Source organism: Branchiostoma floridae, chromosome 15 (genome assembly GCF_000003815.2).
Source record: "Branchiostoma floridae strain S238N-H82 chromosome 15, Bfl_VNyyK, whole genome shotgun sequence".
Taxonomy (NCBI): Eukaryota; Metazoa; Chordata; class Leptocardii; order Amphioxiformes; family Branchiostomatidae; genus Branchiostoma; species Branchiostoma floridae.
In genome coordinates this window covers 20066458-20091159 of record NC_049993.1, presented here as the reverse complement: position 1 = coordinate 20091159, position 24702 = coordinate 20066458, and the positions used below count along the sequence as shown (strand labels likewise).

General features: G+C 39.3%; 1 protein-coding gene across 1 annotated transcript in view; it reads left to right on the top strand.

Moving 5' to 3' along the window:
- Positions 1–24702, top strand: part of LOC118431646 — a gene marked incomplete in the record, with an annotated part of 39552 nt that overhangs the window by 3505 nt on the left and 11345 nt on the right. The window contains 19 exon segments of the mRNA XM_035842888.1: positions 3715–3842; positions 9671–9827; positions 12228–12290; positions 12832–12893; positions 13348–13422; positions 13574–13622; positions 13996–14074; positions 14641–14740; positions 15858–15931; positions 16439–16541; positions 16832–16974; positions 17579–17670; positions 18756–18874; positions 20273–20360; positions 20506–20546; positions 21225–21292; positions 21856–21976; positions 23559–23625; positions 24014–24134. Coding sequence (XP_035698781.1) covers positions 3715–3842; positions 9671–9827; positions 12228–12290; positions 12832–12893; positions 13348–13422; positions 13574–13622; positions 13996–14074; positions 14641–14740; positions 15858–15931; positions 16439–16541; positions 16832–16974; positions 17579–17670; positions 18756–18874; positions 20273–20360; positions 20506–20546; positions 21225–21292; positions 21856–21976; positions 23559–23625; positions 24014–24134 — 1750 coding nt within the window.

Genomic DNA, 24702 nt, shown 5'->3' with positions numbered 1-24702 from the left:
ATTCACTGTGACATGAGAGCTTTGTGCTACATCATTCTCAGTAAACTAATTTGACCTAATTACACCAATTTGTTAGTGATATGAATCATGATGATCCATCATTCCCGTATAAGCTTCCCGTAACAAAATTTGGTCAAATTAGAAATGACTGCCTTTACGGTAGCTCTCAGGCTAGTGTAGAAATCCAAAGAAAAATAAATAGATAACTAGAAAGGCCGACATTTGCTTAAGAGCAAATACAGCATATTTCAGCCATACCCCTTCCCACGCAACATTGGACTGTTCCAAATCACCCCTGCGCAAAAATGGAACATCCTCTTAACATTATCCCCCAAAGTGGACTGGTATTGTGAATTGATTCCAGGTAAAAACAGAGCTTGCTTCTATTTTTCAGAAAATGACAATAATCACACCTTCCATTCAGAAAATTTTCATCATGACTGAAAATTGTTGAATGACTTCATGTAATGTCATTAACAATTTTCAGTACGATAACTAGGTGTAAGTTTAAAAAAGTACAAGCTCCTTGTGATGTGGGTACATTTATTATTGCAGTAAACTTTTTTTTATTCAAGTAGGGCATACGATTTAATAATTATCAAGCAGGTGCAGGTACTGTAGGAGCGTTTGTTTTCTTCAAGCTGTAAAACTGTTAAACTGTTTTACTTTGTATGCAATCAGCCATCGAGCCTATTCTTATTTTAGTTTAACAACTTCCTGCCAGACCCGGAAGATACGATTGAACCTTGTTCGAGGATTTATTTTCGTCTGTCTGGTCAGTCTGTTCATACCCTGGCGCTGAGAGTGTTTTATTGGGCTGAAACTCTGGCAGTTTAAAGTTACTTACAATTTAAATGTTCAAAGTTTATGTCAAACAACAACAGCACTAGGAAATGTGGCCACTATAGACAGGTGGTCACTATAGAGAAAATGCTGATCTATTGACTAGGGAACATGTCCGTGGGAATATCAGCGAGGCGGCGACGTAGGGATATCAGACCGTCAACAAAAGTCGCACGGCGGCTAACGGCGCAGCGAAGATACTAGCGCTATAAATAAGCGCTTCAACTAAGGATGGCAACCCGTACAATATTTTTGTATACTGTTGAGCTAAGTAAAGTTTGTTGTTTATGAGGTTTTAGTTGTCTTTGAAGCTTTGACCCGAAATATTTTAAAGTCAAACTGCTGAAGAGAAGTCAGTGACTGCTACGATTATCGTAGATATGGCCCTAAAAAAACTGATAAAAGAAGCCTTCTCAATAGTCTAAAATGCAAGAGCTTCCGGGGGGGCTTCGCCCACCTGAGCCCCCCCCACAGTGGCCCTGCCCCTGGACCCCGCCAGGGACATTCGGCGGCCCCCGGACCCCTGTCCGACGCTTTGAAAAAATCCTGGCGAGAAGTCTGTACGGCCTGAGTCTTCAAGTTAACGTATTGTGTGGTCCCGCTTATGAATATTAATTAGCCTTCGCTTTCCTCTTCGCTGATTGGCTGAACCATTAATTGAATTAACTCTTCCTGCCGGCTAGACGCAGGTGCAGATGTCGGCTCTGTGGGGTGAACGTCCGAAAGGTCATGGCATGGAGAACGAAAGAAAACCAATTTCCCCCCAAAAAAGTGCTGTAATTAAGCCTTTTACAGTACTTTATGCCAAAAATTTTACTTGCCAATGGATCATTTTACCAACTATCTTATGCCTATCTATACCAAATGTTACCAGGGTACAGGGGTGCAAAATATACCGTTATAAGACCGTCAACAACAGTCGCACGGAGCTAACAGCGCAGCGAAAATACCATCGCTAGCGCTAGCGTTTCAACTTCGGATAACAAGTTATAAGTACTGTTGAACTCAGTAACGTTAAAGTTTGTTTTTAGTTGCCTTTGACGGTTTGACCTGAAATAGTGTTACGCTAAATTCCTGAAGAGAAGTTAAGTGACTGCTGCGATTATCATACATATGCCCCTAAGAACTGATACAATATAAAGCCTTCTGAATAGTGTAAAATGCGAGAGCCTTAGGCGGGCTTCGCTCCCCCTGGCGGGAACACTGCTATATACGGGATCATGAGGCCCCGCTTATGAATATTAATTAGCCTTTGGCCTCCTCTTCGCTGATTGGCTAGGTCTTTGATTCAATTAACTCTCCGGCTGACGCGCACAGGTGTGGCTCTGTGCGGGGTCACGGAAGGTCACGTCAGGAGGCCAAAAGAAAACAAATTTCCCCTCAGAAAAGTGCCAAAATTAATCATTTTAAAGTTGTTTATGTCAAAAAATTTACTTGAATCTTGTTATTAAGTATCTAATGCCTATCTATACCAAATTTCAGGTCATTTAATTGTAATGCCAGGGTACAAGAGCCAAAAGTGTTCTTTTCTGGTCAAAAATTGGCCAAAAATCGCAAAAATAAGCATTTTGTTGCACTGTACACCAAAAGTGTTATTGAATTTATATGAAGGGATTATCAAGGCACATCTGTGTCAAATTTCAGCTCATTAGGTTGCAATACCAAGGTACAGGAGCCAAAAGTGTCCTTTTTTGGTCAAAAATTGGTCAAAAAATCGCAAAAATAAGCATTTTTTTGTACTGTACACCAAAAGTGTTATTGAATTTATATGGGGGCATTATCAAGGCACATCTCTGTCAAATTTCAGCTCATTTGGTTGTAATACCAGGGTACAGGGGCCAAAAGTGTCCCTTTTTGATCAAAAATTGGTAAAAATATCGCAAAAATAAGCATTTTGTTGTACTGTACACCAAAAGTGTTATCGAATTTATATGGGGGCATTATCAGGGCACATCTCTGTCAAATTTCAGCTCATTTGGTTGTAATACCAGGGTACAGGGGCCAAAATATACAGTTTTGGTCTAAAATTGACCAAAAAATCTCAATAAAATCATTTTAGAGGCAGATATGAAAAAACTGAGAAAAAAGCATCAAGGTATTAGCCCATTCTACTTCTGTGCCAAATTTCAGGTCATTCGGTTCAGGAACGGCGGAGATGAATCACTTTGAAGATTTGACAGGAGAAAGAAGAAAGAAGAAACATTACGAATACAATATATTTCACCATACTATGTATGGCTGAAATATAAAAAATGAGAACTCTAATTGTATCTATAGCTGCTGAATACTACATTACAGACGCTGCTATTATCTAATGACTATGATTTGTTCCCCCAGTGAAGGTATTACTTCTACGAATGATAAAAATTAGACACAATTTAAAACACTAATTTAAAATTATATTTAATAACTTGAATATTGTGACAGCCACTGCTATATTATCTTGAACTTTGCTGTACGACAATTGTACACGGCATCAATTATTACACAAAGTACAAATCAATGACTGTGATTTAATTCCCCATACAGTCCTGCTGGAGAAGTTGAACATGTGCCCGCGACTCCAGGCACTATTTCTAAAACATAAAAAGTATATTATCAAATAGATAACAGCCACTGCTTCTATCTTACTTGTGATAGGTAAGATAATAGCATTACCTTCTATTATCTATTGATGATAGTAGTATCTGCTATTATCTAATGACTGTGATTTTATTCCCGAGTTCTGGAGATGTTGAACATGTGTTCGTGGCTGCAGGCATTTTTCCTATAACAGAAAATTTAGAGACGGTGTTGATGCAGCCACTAGACTCATTTCATTAATCAAAATTCATTAATTCTTTAATTGATGATTTTCTTTCTCATCTCCAGTCCTGCTGGAGAAGTTGAACATGTGCCCTCGGCTCCAGGCGCTCCATCTCCGTGGTAACCACATCGAGACTGTCCAGGGACTGGAGGCCTGCTCCAATATCTGGTACCTGGACCTCAGCAACAATGGGGTGAGGACTATACCTTTATTCTGACAAAATCTGTCTGTCTGTCACCTGTTACAACTTGCAAGGCTTAGTATGAAAGGGGTCTTAGGAGGACCAGGAACTTATTTCTGCTTGTGACGTTTATTATACATGTAGTACCTATTATCTTCTGGTTGGTTTCCACCCTGGGCAACCTGGCTTAAAAAACTATTTCGAGCACTGGACAGGTGTAAATACCCACAGGTGTTTTTAGGTACAACTTAACACTAACAGGTAGGTGTACGTGTGTCCCTTCTCACAACCTAGTTATGTTGTCACTACAAACCACCATCAACCACCCTGGATCTTTCGCCAAACCATTTTTGAGTTGCAGAGAAAACTGGGACATGACTTGAAAATTGAGATGCATGCAAAATTCTCAAACAAGCTTAGTCTGAATGCCTGGTCTTTTTTCTGTGTCTTTTTCACAACATGTTGTCCCAGATTTACAAAATTGTAGGTTTGATTGCCGTCTTTAGCCGAACCATTCATACAGCCGAACTAAATAAATAAATAAAACTAAATAAATAAATAAATAAACCATTTTCTGGTTGAAGAGAAAATTGGGACATGGCTTGAAGTGAGTCAAGCAAATTCCTCTATGAATTCTGAACTCAAACCTTTATTAGAAAACCAGGCCTTTTTGTTGTCTCTTTTTCAACATGTTGTCCCTGATTAAGATTTAATCCCAGTCTTTAGCTGAACCATTCTCTGGTTGAAGAGAGAATTGGGCTGTGTTGGGACACCAGACACCGTGTCAACACTGCACTGTTGTCTGACCACTGGTGGGGGTTTGTAATCACAACAGAACTGGGTTGTGAGAAGGGACTGCACACCTAGTACACGTACACCTTAACCTATAGTTGCACCTGAAAACACCTGTACAGTGCGTATTTGCACCTGTCCAGTGGTCGAAATACTTTCAAAAGCCAGCCTAGGTTGCGCCATGAACTGACTCATAACAATTGAAGATACAAGACTTTTAAAACTTTTTTTGGTAATTTTGTAATTTTTTAGATTCCAAAATTCGTCATGTAACAATTGCTCAACTCATTTTCGTGATTTTACACTTTTACATCTAAAGTATCACAAAGCTCCTTTAAATTTGTGGAAATTTCTGTTGTACAATAAATTGAATCCTACTCTCAGACAAAAGGTGAAAATGTAATGTATCATTATGACAATTATTGTACAGTTGATGGACAGCCACTCCTTATAAACTGTAGCTGATAGCAATTAGTGTGCATTGGTCTAGTGGTTCTAAACCAGGCGCATGGTTGAAGGTTTGAATGCCTAATTAACAGAAGAAAGAAGACATAATTTGCCGCTGGTTGATTTTGAACAAGCCCTTCCTTCAAACCAGACAATGAAAGTGTCAATATCAATATGTGATTATTGTTATCATTAGACTTGATGAGTAGGCTCAGACTACAGTGAACACCTGAATCCTTCCAGGCTGGAAATTATAAGCTCAGTGTTTTCCTAGCTATGGAAAAATTTAAAATACTGTAAATGCAGAAATGTTCGCGGTGGATTAATGTTCGCAGTTTTCGCGGTGACCACTTCATCGCGAATTTAAAACTGCAAACATTTTTCTATTATGATATTAGATTGCAGTCTATAGTGTTACCGCAAACTTAAATCCACCGCGAAAAGTCCTTTTTCCCGCTGCTGCGAAATTAAATCCCCGCAAACTTAAATACATTTACAGTATACTTTCCTTATTCTTGAATATGATTCCTGCAATGTTTCAAAGCATTTCATAATCAAAGACTTTAATTTATAACATGATCACTCGATGTAAAAGTGTGGAAAAACTAATCTGTATAACAAAAACTCAATTCATTGCAAATGACATGTGATACTTTACAGTCAACAATAGGTTGCGATGTATTTTCTTTGGAATCCAACATTAAAAAAAGAACAATTCTACACTTGCCAAGATCTAAGTTACTGTTTCTCAGACTCTGACCCTCAGTGGGGAAGCTAGAAATGGAGAAGCCGTGACGGTGTAACTGAACCATAGGTGAAAGTGCTTGAAACCAAAACAAAACCTGAAATGACAAAATACCCGTGACTGAATTCGCCGTCACCAACAATACCACAGCTCTCCTATACCCGTGCCTGATATGTGCGCCATTATGGAATCCAATGAAAGCGTAACAAGATGGGAAAGTGTCTTTTGATGGGGAGTTGAAGTTTGATAAAAACCCAATACCTGAGTAAAAGTATACTGTATTAGGGAGATTATTAGCCTGCTATTTCAGGTGACTAACCTCAAACCATGAAATTAGGGAAAAGATCTTGCCAATTATCACCTGGTGCAATGTTAAAAAAGTATGTTACAGGTCCTTGGTGGAGAGGCTAGGAACCAATGTACCATGTAAATGTTGTTATAGACTCATGTTGTTATAGACTCGCTGGTGAAAGTGGAGGGAATCAAAACATTGGCTTTATCCTGTCATAACAAAATACCTGCTACGCTGTTTTTAACAACAGCAACAATACCTCAGGTCTCCCCTATAGCTGTACCTGATATGTGTGTGCCATTATAGGATCCAAAGGAAGCATTAAGAGAACTGTCACTGTTCTTTTGTATCCTTTGATAGGGATTAGTTTGATAAAGATTTAGAGAGAAACTTCAGATTCAGAATCTATTTTACAGAGACCTTTGGTAAGTTTCATAATAGTTATTAATACATGATTGAATTTCTATGAAATTTGGCAAAAAGGGTAAACTAATTTTAAAAGTATCATCATTAGGGGCAGTGAGTTGTTATCCACTGTGTCTAGCTATATTATAGGGAACAGTATTGGGAGGAAGATCCCAACCCTCTCCTTACAACGACCCTTTACCAGGTAGTACGGCCAAACTCAGAAGTCAGGTACCCAATTTCTTACACCTGGGTGGAGTGAGGAAAGTCGTGTAATGCTTTCCCCAAGGGCACAAGATTGGTAGCATGACAGGTTTCAAACCCAGGACCTCTGGGTTATGAGCCAAACACCCTGCAGTTATGCCACATGACCCCACCATTTGGGAAAAGGTCTAACTTGATAAATACAACTGCTGCAATGTTAAGAGTTTTTCCTTGAGTTTTAGAGTGGAGGTTAGGAACTACCTTCACCTTCAAATTGCCAAGTAATCAAATCTCTGGAGAAAATGAGAAAAACCAAAACATCGGCTTTATTCTGTCCTGTTGTAACAACGCCATTGATAACCACAAGTTTGCTATATCTGTACCTGATATGTATGTTATTATCAGACCCAAACTGCTCTAAAACTGTACAGTTTTAGAATCTTTTGATAAAAACTCAATTCTAATAGAGGGTATCAAGATCAAAACGTGACCGCGCTGTATATATATATATATATATAACATCATGATACCTGCATGTACATGGAATCTATAAAGATTAGGAAGAAAAACATTTTACGAGACAGGTATGTTTCAATGTTTTGGGATCAACATTCGACTGTTTTCCCAAATATTTAACTGTTTTCCCAAACTCTCGGTGGGGAAGCTACGAACCAATGGAGCGTGTAATCGAGTCACCGGCGAAAGTGTGTAAAACCAAAACACACTGGCGTGACAAAATACCCGTTAGGAGTGTTGTAACAACACCAACAATACCACAGGTTTCACTGCCCACCTATTGTCCTCACCTGCCCAGGTATTGTTCTCACCTGAGTCACCTTATCCACAGTTCACCGCAGGTATTGTGTTACGGGCCGGTATTCAGGCACACGGGACCTGCGTACTATGGAAACGCTTTCCGCACAAAGCTTGGGTTAACCTCAACGTTTAACCTCGCTTAGTGATACAACGTGGGGGTTAACTTCAGGTGTGTATGTCTCACCTGTGGGGGTTAAACTCAGGTGTGTTATGTCTCATCTGTAACACACCTGTCGGGGAAGGGGCAGGTAGAACTGGAGTGGGCAGGTGTTTTCTTAAGGTTCACACCCCATCGTTCGCATCTAATGTGAGAAACTATATCCTAAATGGATGTAATGTTCAACCAGCCAATGGGTAATACCACACAAGCAGGCAGTATGCAGTGCATACACCAGGTTAAAATGTAATCAAATAAATAAACATACAGACAAAGAAACAAACTTTTCTCCGTAAAGGAAAGAGGAGATCTGAAGCAGATTATATAACTCGCTTGAATACTAGTACAGACTTCAGTGTTATTGACTCAGAATCTAGCTGATAAAAATTATTGGATACGTTACTGCAAGTTTTACTCTTAGAGTAGAACTGGTTATCATCAAACACATCGTCAGATTGTACAGGTGCCTCTTCAGGCCTCAACAATTTGACTTTTTGTAATTCTGAGTCTTAAGAAAAATACTGCCTGGAAAATCAGCATGAAAACAGACTCAGACCCTGTAATTTGGCCTGGTTTATCTTGATCTTTTGTAAGATTTTTAATGTATAATTGTTTAAAATAACCTGAGTCAATAAATCCTGGAACTTGAAATGTGTTTTTTTTTCTCTGCATCCAAAGTATCATGTTTGTGTGACCAGAATGTCTAAAATGTGATCGTATTATCTAATCAATGATAATATTTAGTATTAGGCTAGATAAGTCAGGATACAAAATGAACTGGAGTTTTGGTGTGTGTTTTTTTAGGTACGGTACAGGTACAGGTATTTAGGTACACAGCCCTGATGGCTAGAAGGCCCGGGCATGGCTGACAGGTATGGGCGGGGTAACATGGTCACGGATAATATGCTATAGTTCCAAGCAGGAGCCAACATAGTTTCAGTGAGCTTTACATGGGAACTAGCTTCTCATGTAGTTCCAACCTGAGATCAAGGTTCGCTTGGGTTAGCCATCACCATGACACTTCTTCACGTGTTACCCTCTTATTTACCCTCTTATCATCAGGGTCTGATGGAGTTAGCCCAGTTCTGTCAGAATCAGAAGGTCACCTGTCCTGTGAAAGTTTGCTCTGGAATTAAGAGGTTTGTTGGGAGGGTTTAAGTAGTGGTTTGTCCTGATATCCAGGTGAAACACAAGCCATCTTAAGGTTTCCTTGGAGCTAAGGGTTGGGTTGAGGAATTTGAAGGGTGGCACGCAGTAAGAAAGATTTAGGCTTTAGGTTTTAAAGTCTCTCCCAGTCACAAAAGTTTTATCATGTATCTGATGAGCAGGTTGTCCAGAAATTTCAACTGCAGTTGCGAACAATGGGAAAGTTTTTACCCTTCAAGTCACGCTCATGCTCACCGGCTCCATAGTCTCACTGGCCGTAGGGGCAGCTATAGATAGTATTTTTTAAAAGAGTATGTGGAGTCATGATTTTCTTCAAATGACACTTTTTGCAGGTTGTTCATTTGATGTCTGGATAATCAAAAATACATTTGTGATCTACAGACTTTGCACGTATTAATCAGGTGACATTGAGATTTGTGATGGTTTGATATGATTGATAGATTATTTGGGCAGGTATTTAGAACAGGTATTCACAAACAACCCTTCCTGTCCCAAAAAGGAAAAATAGATACGGATACTGTAGGGCAAACCTGCCTTATGATTGTGTATTCTTGGATTCATGGAAACACACACATGCACATCTGCATGCACACACACACACAAAGACATACATGCATACACACAATGTTATACACATTTGGAATACACACACAGGAACACACAAACACATGCACACACACACACAGAAACACAGTCACACAGACAAACACACACACAAATTGACACAGACAGACAAGACAAAACGATTATTAACACTTCCTAAGGATGTGTGAAGTAAGAAAGTTTTAACATGTAAATATTTTGTTTCTCCCCAGGTGAGATTTCTGGACGGTTTGTCGCGGTTCGTTGCCATAGGAACGCTGGTCCTGTCCAATAACGACCTGACGTGGGAGGAGGTTGGGAAGATTCGCCAGCTGCACATCCTGGAACTCTATCTCCATGGCAACCCCCAGCTGGAGAAAGACACATACTGTGAGTACTGCTGTCAAGGTCGTTTGGGAACTAGCAGTTCTTCATCGATTAATTAACTAATTAGTCACATCTTTAATCAATCAATAATAATTGATTTATGATTGTTTGTTACTTAATCATTATCAATTATATTAGATGATATAATTATAGTATCAATATTATGATTGATTTTAATCAATGATTGATAATTAATTGATAATAGTTGTAGCTTGTTGGCTGCCATCATGTCAAAGTACATGTTGTCAGGGCTGTAGATGTCTGCCTGCAATTTTGCTGAGCTTTTCAATTTTCCAAATTTCCCCCAAAACATTCAACGACTGGCCTGCAATTTGTTACAAACTTAAGAAATTCACCTGACATTTCTAAACCCTGATCATGACATCCTGGTCATAATGTAATTTGACTGACTACTAATAATTCTAAGTAGTCTCAGTCAACTGTCCAGTGAACAACTTTTATCTAGTGCATAATTCTTGTGAAAGCCACTGATTGAACAACAGGCAGTATAGGAGATGGCAGTTACAATTTATGTACACAGTGTTGTTAACTGCTTTTAGTCAAACACTCGAGTTGAGGTGTTAAGATAACAGCTGACCTATAAATGGACCTGAAGTTCCCAGTGTTGCCATAGCTGATTACACTTCACTATCAACACAGTTCATGGCTCAGAAAATACCACCTATCTAGGGCAGGTATGTGGAAAAAACAAGATATAATAAGTACATATTAATCATAGTACATAGTTTTGTGTCCCCCAAAAGCTAATCATTCAGTTGCAATGGGTAGCGTGAAAACCTTCCATTGTTACCACCAGAAGATTTGTAACTTTGGAAATGAATATTAATATTACCCATTGGCAACCAACAAATGCTTCTTAATGAAAACAAATATTATATATAATTAGCCACCGTCAAGTCAGCCAAAAGGAGGTGACAACTACCAACAATTACATCATGCTGAAAAACAGTTGCAACGTTTTCCTATTTGCCATGTGTGGTCAAAACCCTCTCAGTCACAGCCAATGTCTTCCCAATTTGCCATGAAAGTCTTACAGACATTAAGATGGATGGGAAGACTCCTTGGCGTGTCCAGACATTTCTGGGCAAGGAGGCAGACAAGGATGTTTGCTCATTTGACAAAGATGTATCGATTTTAGCTCAATAGGCTTGTAACTCTGTCTGGGACTTCCGATGTTTGATTTTGCCTCTGTAACATTCGTAGGCTGTTTTTTTTCTGTTTAGTTGGAGCATGTTTTAATTGGGAATTGGACTTAAAGTGATAATTAGGTGAATTTTATAATGAACATGTAAACAGAGGCTGAGGGGAAAGTTTAAAACTGATAAACATTAATATTTTAAAGGCATAATGATTCACAGGTTGTTAGATTTTTATTTTCAAATCAAGGAATTGCGCAGTTTTGGTTGATTTAATGGTTTTAAACGTAATACTATGGTAGGTTTGTTGGTTCACATTTAGGTTAAACTCAACCTAGTGTATTTCACCTCATGAAGGTATATTGACAAAGTCTCCAAACTTTTAGGTCAAAACTATGTCAACTGAGTTTAATAATATTTGCATTTTCTGGCCAAAAAAGTTATTGTTTGGTATTGTTTTGTAATTTTGTAGAGGTTGGTTTGTTCACAAGATAACTCCACCCAGCTGGTATGCAACAATGTTTGCCCACCTGACAAAAACCCATTGATAATCCTCCCGGCTGTTGGTTCTGTGATTTGTAACTGTGTCCGCCGGTGACTCGTGGGGAAGTGAAAAGCTGCGGCTGTGTTGTCACAGGCCCTACTCGGTACATAGTTACCGCGGTAATTGTTGTGTAATTTGTGCACGCAAAGAATGGTGCATTCAACGCATTACAAAATGGAGGGTCCTATCAGAGGGAGGGGCATTGTGGTCATAGCTTCAAGAGTCTTTGTCGTTGCTGTTAATAGTCTTACCTCTTTTCATTCTCCCCCCCCCAAAAAAAGTACAAAGACTACTGATTCAAAAGCAGTATAGTATTAAGTGTAAACAATTCGTTATGGTATAACCAATATTGCAATATAGGATTCCTTTTCAGGAAAAAAATCATGTCAAGAAAATGTTAACACATTCAAAATTTCAGACTTTTTGGTAAGACTTAAGTATAGTAGTTACTAATTAGAATGAGAACAGTCTTTAAAATTTATAACTTAAAACCAACCAAAATGAAAGTGACATGAAATGTTTTGATTAAAGAATCTGGCATTTGTTTACCTAACAGTCTAGTACTTTTATATGCATTGGTTGATTGTTCAAAGAATAAACTACCGTACATGATTGTGTAGTATTAGCCTTCCTGGCTACATATAAACTATTCGGTACTTCTGCTCACTTTTAATAAGTCCTAACTTTTTCCTCCCTCCCCAGACCGTATCCATGTGATAGACTGCCTGCCCCATGTGTGGATGTTGGACGGGAGACTGGTCACATGTAAGTAACTCAATCATCACTCTCATCATGACTTTGAAAAATCAGAAGAGTCATCTAAGTAGTAAAATGATAATAATAATCAAGAATATTATTCTCAGGGTCGAATGCACAATTGCTGCAAATCTTGTATGAAAAGATTGTGTTCTATTATGTTTTTGTATTTTCCCAGAACTATCGTAGAGTGGAATTTGTTATCACCAAGCAGTAGGGGCATCTTCTCTGGATAGCTTTAAAGAACGCTTGCAGATAGAAGTGCAAAAGTTAGGTATGACGGATCGTTCAGTGTAATATAACCAGCTGCTGCCGCGCCGCGTGCCTGCAAAGCTGGTGTGTTACGCCGAAGGGCGGTTATACCGGCTATATAGATATAGATACAGATAAACCATAGCCTATATCCACCAATCATGGATTTGGTACGTAATTCAAAAACTATAATGTACCAGAAGGCTTTAATGTTAAGGCAGCCCTGCCCCCTTGGCTTATTTTCGCTGACAGTGTGTACAAATATTCCCCATGACGCCTCCTTGTCCTGTTTCCCCAGCTGCTGAGAGACTGCAGGTGACCCAGTTTTTCCAGGACTCTGCTCTGACGGACCATCCCGTGGTGAGGAACATTCTTCTCTTTCTTTTGTTTGTGCCTTACTTGAAATCACCTTTAGACTTCTTCAGGTAATGCTTAAGAAGAGAAGAAATTCAAAGTCTAAATTTTGTCTGTGTGTTACAGTTATTGTCATCTCTCATAATTCCATTGGGTGATCTTATTTGTTGTGCCAAATTGTGTGTGCAAGTACTGTATGTTAAAGAGATCTACTAAATGAACTCAGCATCCGTAATTTCTGAGGTATGCACCCTTGAGACTTTAAGGTATTTGAGACATTCTTGACATGACTCGATTGTATTGTTTATCAACATTATATGTAGCTGGTGGCATTATAAGAGACTTAGCATTCTTAACAGCCTTTGACTTGAATGACTCTATTTTAAAGTTGGTTCTCCCAAGGATTAGATAGTAAGAAATCAGAACGACATTGACAATCATATGTTTGACTGCTTTTCAGAGACACAAGCTGTCCACAGGGTTCACCCCTACTGTATTTAAATCACTGGAGTTGTACGGGATATTTGGAGAAAAGGTACCAAACGTTTCATCATAATTATCATTTTAAGTTAAAACTTGGCTTTTGAAAGATATTTCGTGGTTTTATTTCTAATGCAAAAAGAGAAATTGGTTGCAAGCAGTGCAAAATAGTGACTTACTGCTTTGATTTGTTTTCTCTTCCATAGACAACACATTTACGGTCCAGATTCCCACTCACAGACACTATGAACATAGGTAAGACTTAACTGTGATTGTGAGCTATTTCAGTTATGAACCTATTGAGAACTATTATGCCTTGCTGTATTATGAAAGTCAGTAGGTACCCATCTGAGTAATGTAGCTGTTAAACGTGCTGGAGGCACCTCCTCAAACACGGGACCCCCAATTTTACATTTGTACGTCCCTTCTGAAATATGAGTGCAGCTCCGACCAGGATACCCTTCACGGATTCGAACCAGGGTCTCCCAGTTACCAACCTGGAACCAACTGTGAAGCTGCTACCAGTTGAGCTACAGGGACATCCCTATAACTATACAGGGGTGCCAGAAAGTATTCATGATTGTGTACACATATTGTTAACTGTTCACATAATTTATCTATTCCACAGATCTTGACCGGCGCAGACTGAAGTACCTGGCCTTCAATGTACAGGAGGACCTGCTGCTAGAGAGGGAATACTCCAGGAGGTAAGGCGTTAGAAAGGAACCCAGTAATTATTCGTCGTCGTATCGTCGTATCCATTTTTGATTATACTGCTGCTGGGATCCCTGAGACAGGGGTAGGCAGCAGTCGGATAGTCTTCACACTGTGCTTCCATGCGGCTCTGTCCAGTGAGTCCAACTCTGGGCTTCAACTTCATGGTTTGCCTCGGTGGCTGGACCCTGCCTTCCGCACCCGCAAGTCAGCCAAGCCCGCGACAATACCGGCTGCTCGTCGGTGATCATGACTGCTACCGGCACTGTATGAAGACTTTCCATTTCGGTTTGGATAGGGCTAACACCCATTTTTACGGCCGGATATCCTTCCTGACGCCACTATTACATAAAAATGCAGGTTTTGTATCATCGCATTGATGGTACATTGAAACTAATTAAGCCACTGTCCACTGTTTATTGCACATTTTGTTAATTTAAAAAAAAGGCAGGAGAATTTCACTATGTCCATTAAAACCTGTCTCCGTACATGACCTGTAAATATTGGGAGAACTGCCTTTTTAAACCTTAAACAAAACTAGATTTTTGTCTTTTTGCAGAACGTTAGATGTACCAATTTGTTCGACATTCCTGGAGGATTTGATTGACATGCGTCAACATGACAGGGAGAGATGCAACATGCTGCTCTTGTTGTTCGTGGTAAGAAATTATCATTTCAACAAAATTCATTCACTTCTGGTTTCCACCAAACAGAAAGTGGCGAGAATTCAATCATCATAGCTTGGTGTAGTCCTACTACTAGTACTAGTTTACTGTGTGTACTTGTAAGTGACCATGACACTTTAAAACATTGTTATATTCCTGTCTACATTCTCTGCATTTATAACAATTTTTCCCATGTCCTTGGTGCAGAATCTCTATCTGATAGAAGATGTTGGGGATAGATTTGATCCATGCACGTTCTCCTATTGTGTTGTGGGTTATTAAGCATGCTTAAAGTCTGGCTCCCCCTCAAACCTAGGGCCTCTGGTATGATAAGGGATGAATGATATACACAGGGCTCGAAATACTGGGTGCATGTGCACCCAGGTGCACCCAAAATTGGAGCTGTGCACCCAATTATTTTCTGTGGGTGCACCCAAATATTTTCTTAGGTTTATGTATATAAAGATATCAAAGTATACTAGTATACATCATATTCTTGACATCTAAGTGTTAGAAAAATAATAAAGATGTCTGTCATGGTCCTTGTTTAAGAATTTGATAGCTTGTAACTAAGTTTTGCTATTAGGTTATACTTAAATTTAAGTGGTGCACCCAAAAATTTTTTGGTGCACCCAACTTTTTAAGCGTGGTGCACCAGTGCACCTAATCCCAAAAATGAATTTCGACCCCTGAATACATGTGGGTGAGTGAATAAAACAGTAAGTGAACTGCTGTGTAACAGTGTTTTGAAGTTGTTAATGTCTATGTTGCAAAGAAGACATTGTGATATCCTTGTGCATATTCTCTACAGACAATGAAACATATACAGTAGAAGCCACTTAATTGCACACCGGATTAACGCACACTTCTGTTAACTGCACGAAATCCCCAAATCCCAAACCGGTGTGGTCCAGCTAGATAACTTCGCATTATTGCACCATCCGGATAATTGCACGAAATTCACTGGCAAATAGGCCGTGCAATTAAGCAGCTTCTACTTTAAATGTAAGACCTGTCCTTGGTGCTGATTCTCTGCCTGATATTGTATGGTTGATATGATTATAGATTTGCCATGTAATAGTGTTTTCTGTCACTTATTCTGTCCATCCAGGCTTCATTAGAGTTCTCCATCCCAGCCTATCTGATGAAGGAGACACTAGAGGTGGCCAAACTGGACTACTTAGGGTAAGGCCTTAGAACTTTCTTCTTTAAATAACTTAGGGTAAGTCCTTAGAACTTTCTCTTCAAACTCCTCTTGCCATTAGGTCTGGCTGTTTTCTCATTGATTATTATCAATTTGAAGCTATCAATCAATCAAAATGATCTATTCTTCAACAGACCTTGCAGCAGTGGGCTGATTGAATCATTTTGTCTGTAAAGTAGTTGGTTTGTAATATGATCAAGAATTGAATGATTAGTTTAATTTCTTAATAAGCTGATTTATTTGATCCTGGTTAATTTCCGTGTCACAATCACAGGGATGCATGTCCTTTCTTTAAAACATTTATCAAAAGTGATTGAGTTTTTGGTAGGTTGATTCATCAATAAGTTTTTTTAATCAATATTTCAAGGGTTCTTGACAGGAAGAACAAATCTCTACTTGTGAGAGAGACACAATGGATTTCATAGTTGGTTGGTTTATTGATTGGTTAATTGATTGATTAATTAACCATTGATGATTTATTTCCCCAGAGTCCTTGAGACGATGAGCATGTTCCTCCTGCCACGAGACGTCCGATGTCGGGTTGTCTCCATCCTTCTTAGTGCAGTCAAGATGGACAGGGACACTAAGGAGGTCAGACATGTCCTTGGTGCTGAACATGTTGGAAAACATGTTTCAAACAGGTTTTATTGAATGTTTTAAATTGATACTCCTGTTATGCCTATACTGTGGATGTTTGATGCATCATGATGTTGTTTTCTTCAAAGGCTGGATTTCGGGTCATTTCAGATCTATTTGAACTAAAAAAAAAGGACCATACCATTGTATCCTACCAAAGGAGGGGTTTTTAGCATGAGTTATACTGTTGTGCCTGTGCTGAACTGATGAAAGTCAACCAATCCATCTCCTCTACACCCCTACAGGAGGGAGGTCTGTACGATAAGCTGTACCTGTGCCTGTACTACACGGTTTCGGAGCTGATCCGGAGAGGACAGCTGGACGACGTGAGAAAACGCGGCTCAGCGCTGACTAACGACAGCAGACAGAGCAGGAAGAAAAGCACATTGTGAGTTAATCTATTAATCAATCAATCAATTGGCCAAACGATCAAACAGTGAATTAATCAGTTGTTAGATATCAAGGTCAAGGAATGTGCAGAAAGACAAGAATTGTTTGAATTTTTCATTTTTCAGAACAATGTCGATGAAGCTTAGACTTCCAGGTAACTAGATTAATGTAAGACCAAAAGTTACACATTAAGCCAAGTAATTTGATAAAATCTTGTCGAGTAACTATAGTCGTGTGTTGTTCAGAATTGTACACAAATGTCTTGACTTATAGCTCCTGTAATTCAAACAACAGGAGCCCATTAACTCATAAATTGCATCAAATTCATCCTAACTTGACCCTCTTACCTTTTGTTTCCTATTGCACTACTGATAAACTGTCTTGATCTCCTTTGCATCCAGTTGCTTGAGTAACTGCTATTTTGCGAATGTCTTGAGTTAATTGCCAATCTCATTTTCCTTCTGTATCCACTCTAGATCACCTTATACAATTGGTATAACTTCTTGGATACTATCTTGCAACTGTTCTGCACTTAAAGAACAGATGTCAATTTTCCTACAGTCTATATAAGACGCTGATCTTTCTGCTCCCCTTCCTTGCAGACATAAGGAGTATCGGTGCCTGCTGGCCTCAGAAGTGGTCCAGCTGTTCTGTATCGTCCCGGCCTTCTACGAGTTCATAGACAAGGATCCAGGTACATTAGTTACTCCGTTTTGAATTATTCCTCAATGGTCTTTTTGTGGGACCGCGTGGCACGATCGGGAGCGCGTTGGTCTCAGGCCCGAGAGGTCCCGGGTTCAAATCCGCTTGCCGTGTCACCGATCTTGTGCCCTTGGGAAAGGCACTTTACACGACTTTCCTCACCTAACTCAGGTGTAAATGAGTACATAGCTGCGGCTAGTGGCAGTGACAGGCCTTTGTTGTGGTGACAGGCCATAGGGGCATGTTCGGGCATGACGCACCCGCCATGACACACGAGTCAGGGGTAGGAGGAACCCCTTGCATCCTTGGTCGGAAGTCCTCCTAGGAGATGGAAACTCCGAACAACAAAGCCAACGGTATGGTGGCTTTGAAAAGGCGTCTTTGACACCTGTTTCGCCATACCCTCCATATGTATATGGAGAATCTCAATAAAAAAAAAAAAAAAAAAAAGAAAATACAAAGTTGTTGATTTTGACTATTCTTTAGAAGAAATTATGCTGATGCTGCAAGCTTATCATTATAAAAAGTCTGACTATCTACTATAAACTTGATGAAACAAAATATTACGTAGTCATTTAGGACCTAAAATGTCCTTTAAGGCTTTGATTTTGAGATCTAAAGGGCCCGTGTTCGAAGCCAGGTACTTTTCAAGTATTTATTTCAAGTAAGTATGTCAGTTAAAGCATGCTGTCTTGTATTTTCATTTCTGTGCTGGCAAATGTGTATACCTAGTATTACAAAATCAAAATATTTTTATAAGATGATTTACACATAGAAAGAAAGAAAAGCTTCTTTTAAGAAACTTCATGGAATGACCATACCTCATACAATAACTAACATAAGGATAAACTTGAAACAACTATAGGCGTAGCTCAAGACGTTTTCATGTTAAGATCAAATATTCGCCATCTGCAGGTGTGAGAACGATTTCTAGATATTGGATAAGATCATTAAAACATGGAAGCAAAAGCTAATAACGACAAAACTTCTCAACATGTCTCATTGAATAACAAGCCCAAAGATGAACTTGAAACAACTGGGCTTTAGCTTATGATATTTTCATATCCCCATCTGCAGGTGTGAGAACAATGCTGTGCATCGCCACTGCGGATGACGACATCTGCGCCCGGATCGGGGAAATCATTGACAAGATCCGCTTGGACCAGGTGGGTTGGCGTGAGTCGCTGCAGCTACAGGTACGCGTCTGTCCGTTTGTCCGTCCGTCCGTCTGTAACACGACAGCCTGCTGCACGCCGATGCATGATCACGGGATGGTGGCAACACTTACATGCATGACACCGCATGGAACTACATTTTAATGATTCATTATTATTACAATCATGCATCTACGGTGGGGACTAAGGAATGGCTTTCGTTTGTCCGTCTGTCTGTCTGTCCGTCCATAGCCTGCTGCACGCCGATGCATGATCACGGGATGGTGGCAACAATTGCATGGCACCGCATGGAACTACATTTCAATCATTCATTAGGCCATACCATTTGTTGCTTCTCAGATTTTTTCAGAAAAAATTGAACCGACAGATAATTTTTTTTTCAAAGGGTCTAGGGTGAAGACATACGAATCAAATAACACAAAAAAACAACAGCCTGAGGACACACTATACAATGAGTCCCTCCCTTTGATTTGTTACTAATGTTCTGAATAAAAGGCATTGTTTATAGACTGAAGTTATGAGTATGTGGCTTTGAATGGTAATACAGGTTTGTGATAGCAAAACCTGTATTATTGTTTGTCAGGACTTAATTTTTTTGGAAAGTGAAAAAAAAAAATGGACAGGCGAATCTGAGAAGCAACGAATAAAATTGGTGTGGTCTTACAATCATGCGTCCATGGTGGGGAATAAGGAATGAAGTTTTGCATGATCACAGAATGGTGGTGACACTCGCATTAGGGCATGGAACTACATTTTAAGCATTCATAATCATTACAATCATGCATCCATGGTGGGGAATAAGGAATGAAGTTTTGCATGATAACGTGGTGGTGGCAACACTCGCACGGCACTGCCTGGAATAAAGTTACCACTTGTTGATAATCATTACAATTATGCATCCATGGTGGGGAATAAGGAATGGCTTCCTACATGCTAACCTAAGCTTCTAAAAGCACTCTATAAAGGAGATACAGCAAATTTGGTGTCATCAGTTAATTTTCATTACACAAAACCTTCCTGCATAAAAAAACTAAACATGGTACAATGCATCATTTGCATTTATTCTTGTCAATGATATGATATATATTTGGAATACAGTTACTGTATTCTGTAGAGAGATTTGGCTGTCAATGTCAATGTCAATGACAAGTAAGAAAAGTGAATTAGTTAGTACTACATGTGCATGTTGTTGCAGTCTATAATATGTAAAGGGATAGAGAGTGACAGAAAGAGATAAAGGACAAAGAAATTCTCAGACAGAAAATGTCTTAAAGTTCACTAATCGGAGGGTGTACTACTACTAGTATTGATTCTCTCAAAAATGTGCTCAATTTTTGCCTTCAGGTTTTTAAGAAAACATGTTAGTAGCCCTCTATTATGTCTTTCTTGTGTTAAGTTTTTATCAACTTTTTTTTGCAGGGAGATGTTCGTAGAATGTTCGACGAGACGTCAGAGTATATCCTCCATAGAATACAGACCAACAGTCGCAACATAGATGTTATAAATGGTGAGTTAACTGCCAAATTATGAACTACTGTATGTGTAATGTTCTCTCGTTTGTGTTTGTTTGATTGTTTAATCTTTTCTCATCATGTAGACCTTTTCTTTTTCTACATTAAAGAGATTTGTATGACTGTCTTTTCCATATACAGCAAAAATTCCACCTAAAAGCCAGGAACACTACATTTTAAATGTGAGTATTGTTGATGATTGTTTTAGCACTGTTTTGTGTGTTGTCTTGTAATGATGTTGTTATACAGGTGTCATACAGAAATACGAGTAATTTTTTTGAGTATAGGTATCTTGTACTTTACATTTTGTCTTCTAAGACCTGGTGAGATGAAAGCTAAACATGAGGATGGTGTGTTTTACTCATGACCAAAAATTGCAAACACCATGAAACCTATGACACGACAATGTCGTGCTGTAGTTTGTATTGTAGCGGTCACAAGTGACAGTTTGTCATCCTGCTACGCATGGTCCCCAACGGCTAGCTAACTGCCTATTGGGGCTCTGCCCTATCTCATGGCCTACCAGTGGTTACTATGGTTGTCGCCACAAACCAGCTGTCAGCCAATTCGAGAATAGGCATTTCTTGGGCTTTCTGTTTACGAAAGCCATCTCGTAAAGGCCGCTGGGAAGCTATCAGCCAATCATGTTATGTCTTACAAATGTACATAGCACCATCCTCCTACGCCCAATCCCCAACGGCTGACTGCCCATATAAGGGTAAGGTCATTAATATTTATAAGCAGGGCGGCTAGGAACTGGTATCAGTGCGTCAGATAGCAGAGGTGACCCCAAGGAGTTTCGACACGACTGTGATCCCTCTGCGTAGGAGAATGACGGTTTGTGTATTGTTCCCTTACAGACCCAGAGAGCTCTACCCAAAAGACCACAATCTTCACCCATCTATGCAAGTACACAACTTTTCAAGGGGTAAGCCATGATGTTCCCTTAACTGTTTTCTTTGTAGATAATCTTTCAACTTACTTTGCAAACATGACGAGCTGTCCACCATTCCAGTTATTTACATTCTGACTTTGAAAGAGAATTACTCAATAAGGATTTGACAGATTGCCATAACTTTTAGTATGAAGTCCACTAGCCCTATTGTCCCAGGCAAGTGAAAATACCATTCGGGCAAGTGCATGTCCTACCCCACTTGCCCAATCAGGCAATTAAGATTTTTTTCATTGAGTAAGATTTTGATATACTTGCTACTTTCCACAGTCATGACATCAAGCATTGGTCCACACAAAAATAGAGCCAATAACAAGAATTCCATCAATGGAAGTGAAAATACATAGCTAAATGACATTTAGATTTTGGGCAAGTGAAAAGTTGGTTCAGGCAAGTACATTTTATGTATGAATTTTAGAAACTTGTCCAACCCTGTGAAGATATCTTAAGTGATGTTTGATATAATCAGATGGTAGCTGTCCAAATCAGAATCTAATTTGTATAAGTAATGAGGTTTTAATATGACTGTGTTTCTGCAGGAAGAGAACAGAGACCCCCACTAGACAGAAGCCTCGTGTGATGTCCAGCCGGTCTCCCCGCTCGCTGTCTGGTGCTAAACCGGTCATCCACATCGGCGATCAGGTGCTGCTGGGGCCGCAGGTGGGCTGTTTGTTTGTTTGTTTATTTGTTTGTTAACATGATGTCACAGGTGCTGCTGGGGCCGCAGGTGGGCTGTTTGTTTGTTTGTTTATTTGTTTGTTAACATGATGTCACAGGTGCTGCTGGGGCCGCAGGTGGGCTGTTTGTTTGTTTGTTTATTTGTTTGCAAGATGATACAGGTGCTGCTGGGGCCACAGGTGTGTTGTTGTTTGTTTGTTTATTTGTTTGTTCCCAAGATGGTACAGGTGCTGCTGGGGCCGCAGGTGGCACATACGAAGTCTACTTTTGAAAAAAAAATTATTCCAACAGTGGATTTTTCTGCACCTAAACTGCCTTGTGTACTTATGGAGTACCAAACATAGGATAACTGGCTACATTTGTAGGGTATCTCTAAGAATTGTATTTTTTCATTGCAGTTTACTGATGGTTTGATTCAAATTGAGATGTACCGTATATTCTCGAATAAAGTACGCACCCCAATTAAAGTACGCACCCCTGATTTTGGACAAGTCTTAGACAGATCTTTGGGACTGAAAGGTAAAATGGAAAAACTCAAATAAAGTACGCACCCCTTCTCCACCAATTTTGAACAGACCTTTAACTGGATAAATTCAAATTTATGATGTTTTCCCCAGGTTATTTTGCATGAAATAACCTGCATTTACACTGTCATTGTCTCTATGAACTTGTGAATTGCTTACTGCAAATTATAAAAATCACTGAGAACTGGTAGAAGAAATCAGGAAAAACCAGTTGTACAAGTCAAAGTCACTAACTAAAAAGGATTGTATGCAAATGCCAATCTTATGTAAATCATGTTTAGACAATTTCTTTGTTTCATGTTAAGACAACTTCAAGACAACAACAATGTGCATGTTTTGAAACATTACTAGAAGTGTAGCTCCACCTTGCTTTATTTTAGGCTTTTTTTACCATTTCTCTGTGCAGTGACCTCAAATAAAGTACGCACCCCAACTTTGGCAACAACTTGTAGCACCTTTCCAATTTTGAAAAGTTAAAAAAGTGCGTACTTTATTCGAGAATATACGGTATTGAACAATCACAGCATAGGTACAAAGGCACTGGAAATCCATTGTTTTCTATGCAGACCCAACAAGTCAGATACTGAATCAGCACCAAGGACAGGACCACACAATGTGAAACTATTATAACCATTATGGTTGTTTTTATACATTGGACTGTATAACTCTTAGGCTTGCTTCCATAGACTCATGTGATTGTTTTGCCTGAATTCTATGGCCATTTTCAAAATAAATACTGAATCAGCACCAAGGACAGGACCAATCCATGTGAAACTGTTCTTGTATTATGTTGGACGGTGGTAACTCAAAGGCATTTCTCCCATGGAACTTGACCTGAACTTCAACATAGCCTGAAATCTAAGGCCATAATTGCATTTGAACACATTTTCAGCACCAAGGACAGGACCAAACCGATCAAAATCATATTTGTTTTAGTTCTATCAACAGAGTTCTTTGGTATCCAGAACATGGCTCTTGAATATGCATCCCAATTGTGATTGATTGTTTATTTGATTGTTTGTTTGTTTGTTTTTCCCCAGAACACAGCCCGTGTGATCGCCCTCCCAGAACAGGACATCGCCCTAGTACAGATGGACGCCATCCCTGGTAGGCTGTGTTTTGTCTGTTTCTCTGTTGAATTTTTGTACCATTACCATCAAAACATCATTGGCTTGGTTTTACGGTATTTGGGTTTCCTAAATAAAAGTTTAATGCTTACACTGATCATTTTTTGAAAGCACTGTTGAGAGGTTAGTTAGGTCAAAGAAAGTTTTCGAGGATTTATTTGATAAAAGATGAAGCTGTTGGAGTTGATCTTTGAACTAAACAACCTCTCCAAAATAACTTATGATCAAAAAGTACTTGTAATATATTGAAAGCAGTTCCCCAGCACTTTCAGAGCTTCTTTTCAAAGTACTAAATACATTGCATAGATGGAAGTAAATTGTCACACAAAGATAGGACGTTCCTAATTGAATTTTATTTTTTTCCGTAGCTGCGAACGGGTCGATCGTGATCCAGCTGGACGACCTTGAGCAGCACTACTGCTACATCGACACACACGACCTTGTCTGGGATCACATGACAAGCGTCTGGAAACCTGTGGGCACCAAGGGAGACAGGTTTGTTTGTTTGTTTGTTTGTTTGTTTGTTTCTGGTTATGCTCTTCAGTTCAGGGTCACTTTTGATACGGATTTGCCTCTTGCCAACGGTGGACCTTTAAGTGCCAAGGACAGGTTTATTTTTCAAGTAAAACAAGACCTACAAAAGAAAAATATCTATGATTTGTGTCAAACTTTTTAGTTATCCTTCAAAGAAGCAAAATGCTAGACACTACCAGCAGCAACATGACCTCCTTGCCTTGGTAGAGGAATGAAAAGTAAATCTTAGTAATCTATGGAATAAATGACTGTAGTATGGGTAACAAAGTTCTATTATAAAACAAAGAAAACTAGCCTAAGTTTTGGTGAATATTTGTCACCTTGTTCACTGGGCAAAAATGACTAGTTCTTTGCATTGCAGCTACATGTACAAAGTAGGTGTCACTTCTACAGTGTGAAGAATATGGACCCAAACATGACTGTGTCTGTATCCCCCCTCATTACTGTTCATAACTGGAGTAGATTTTCTGCTCTGAGCGTGACATGTAAATTTGTGTATATTCAGGATAACCATCCATAACGT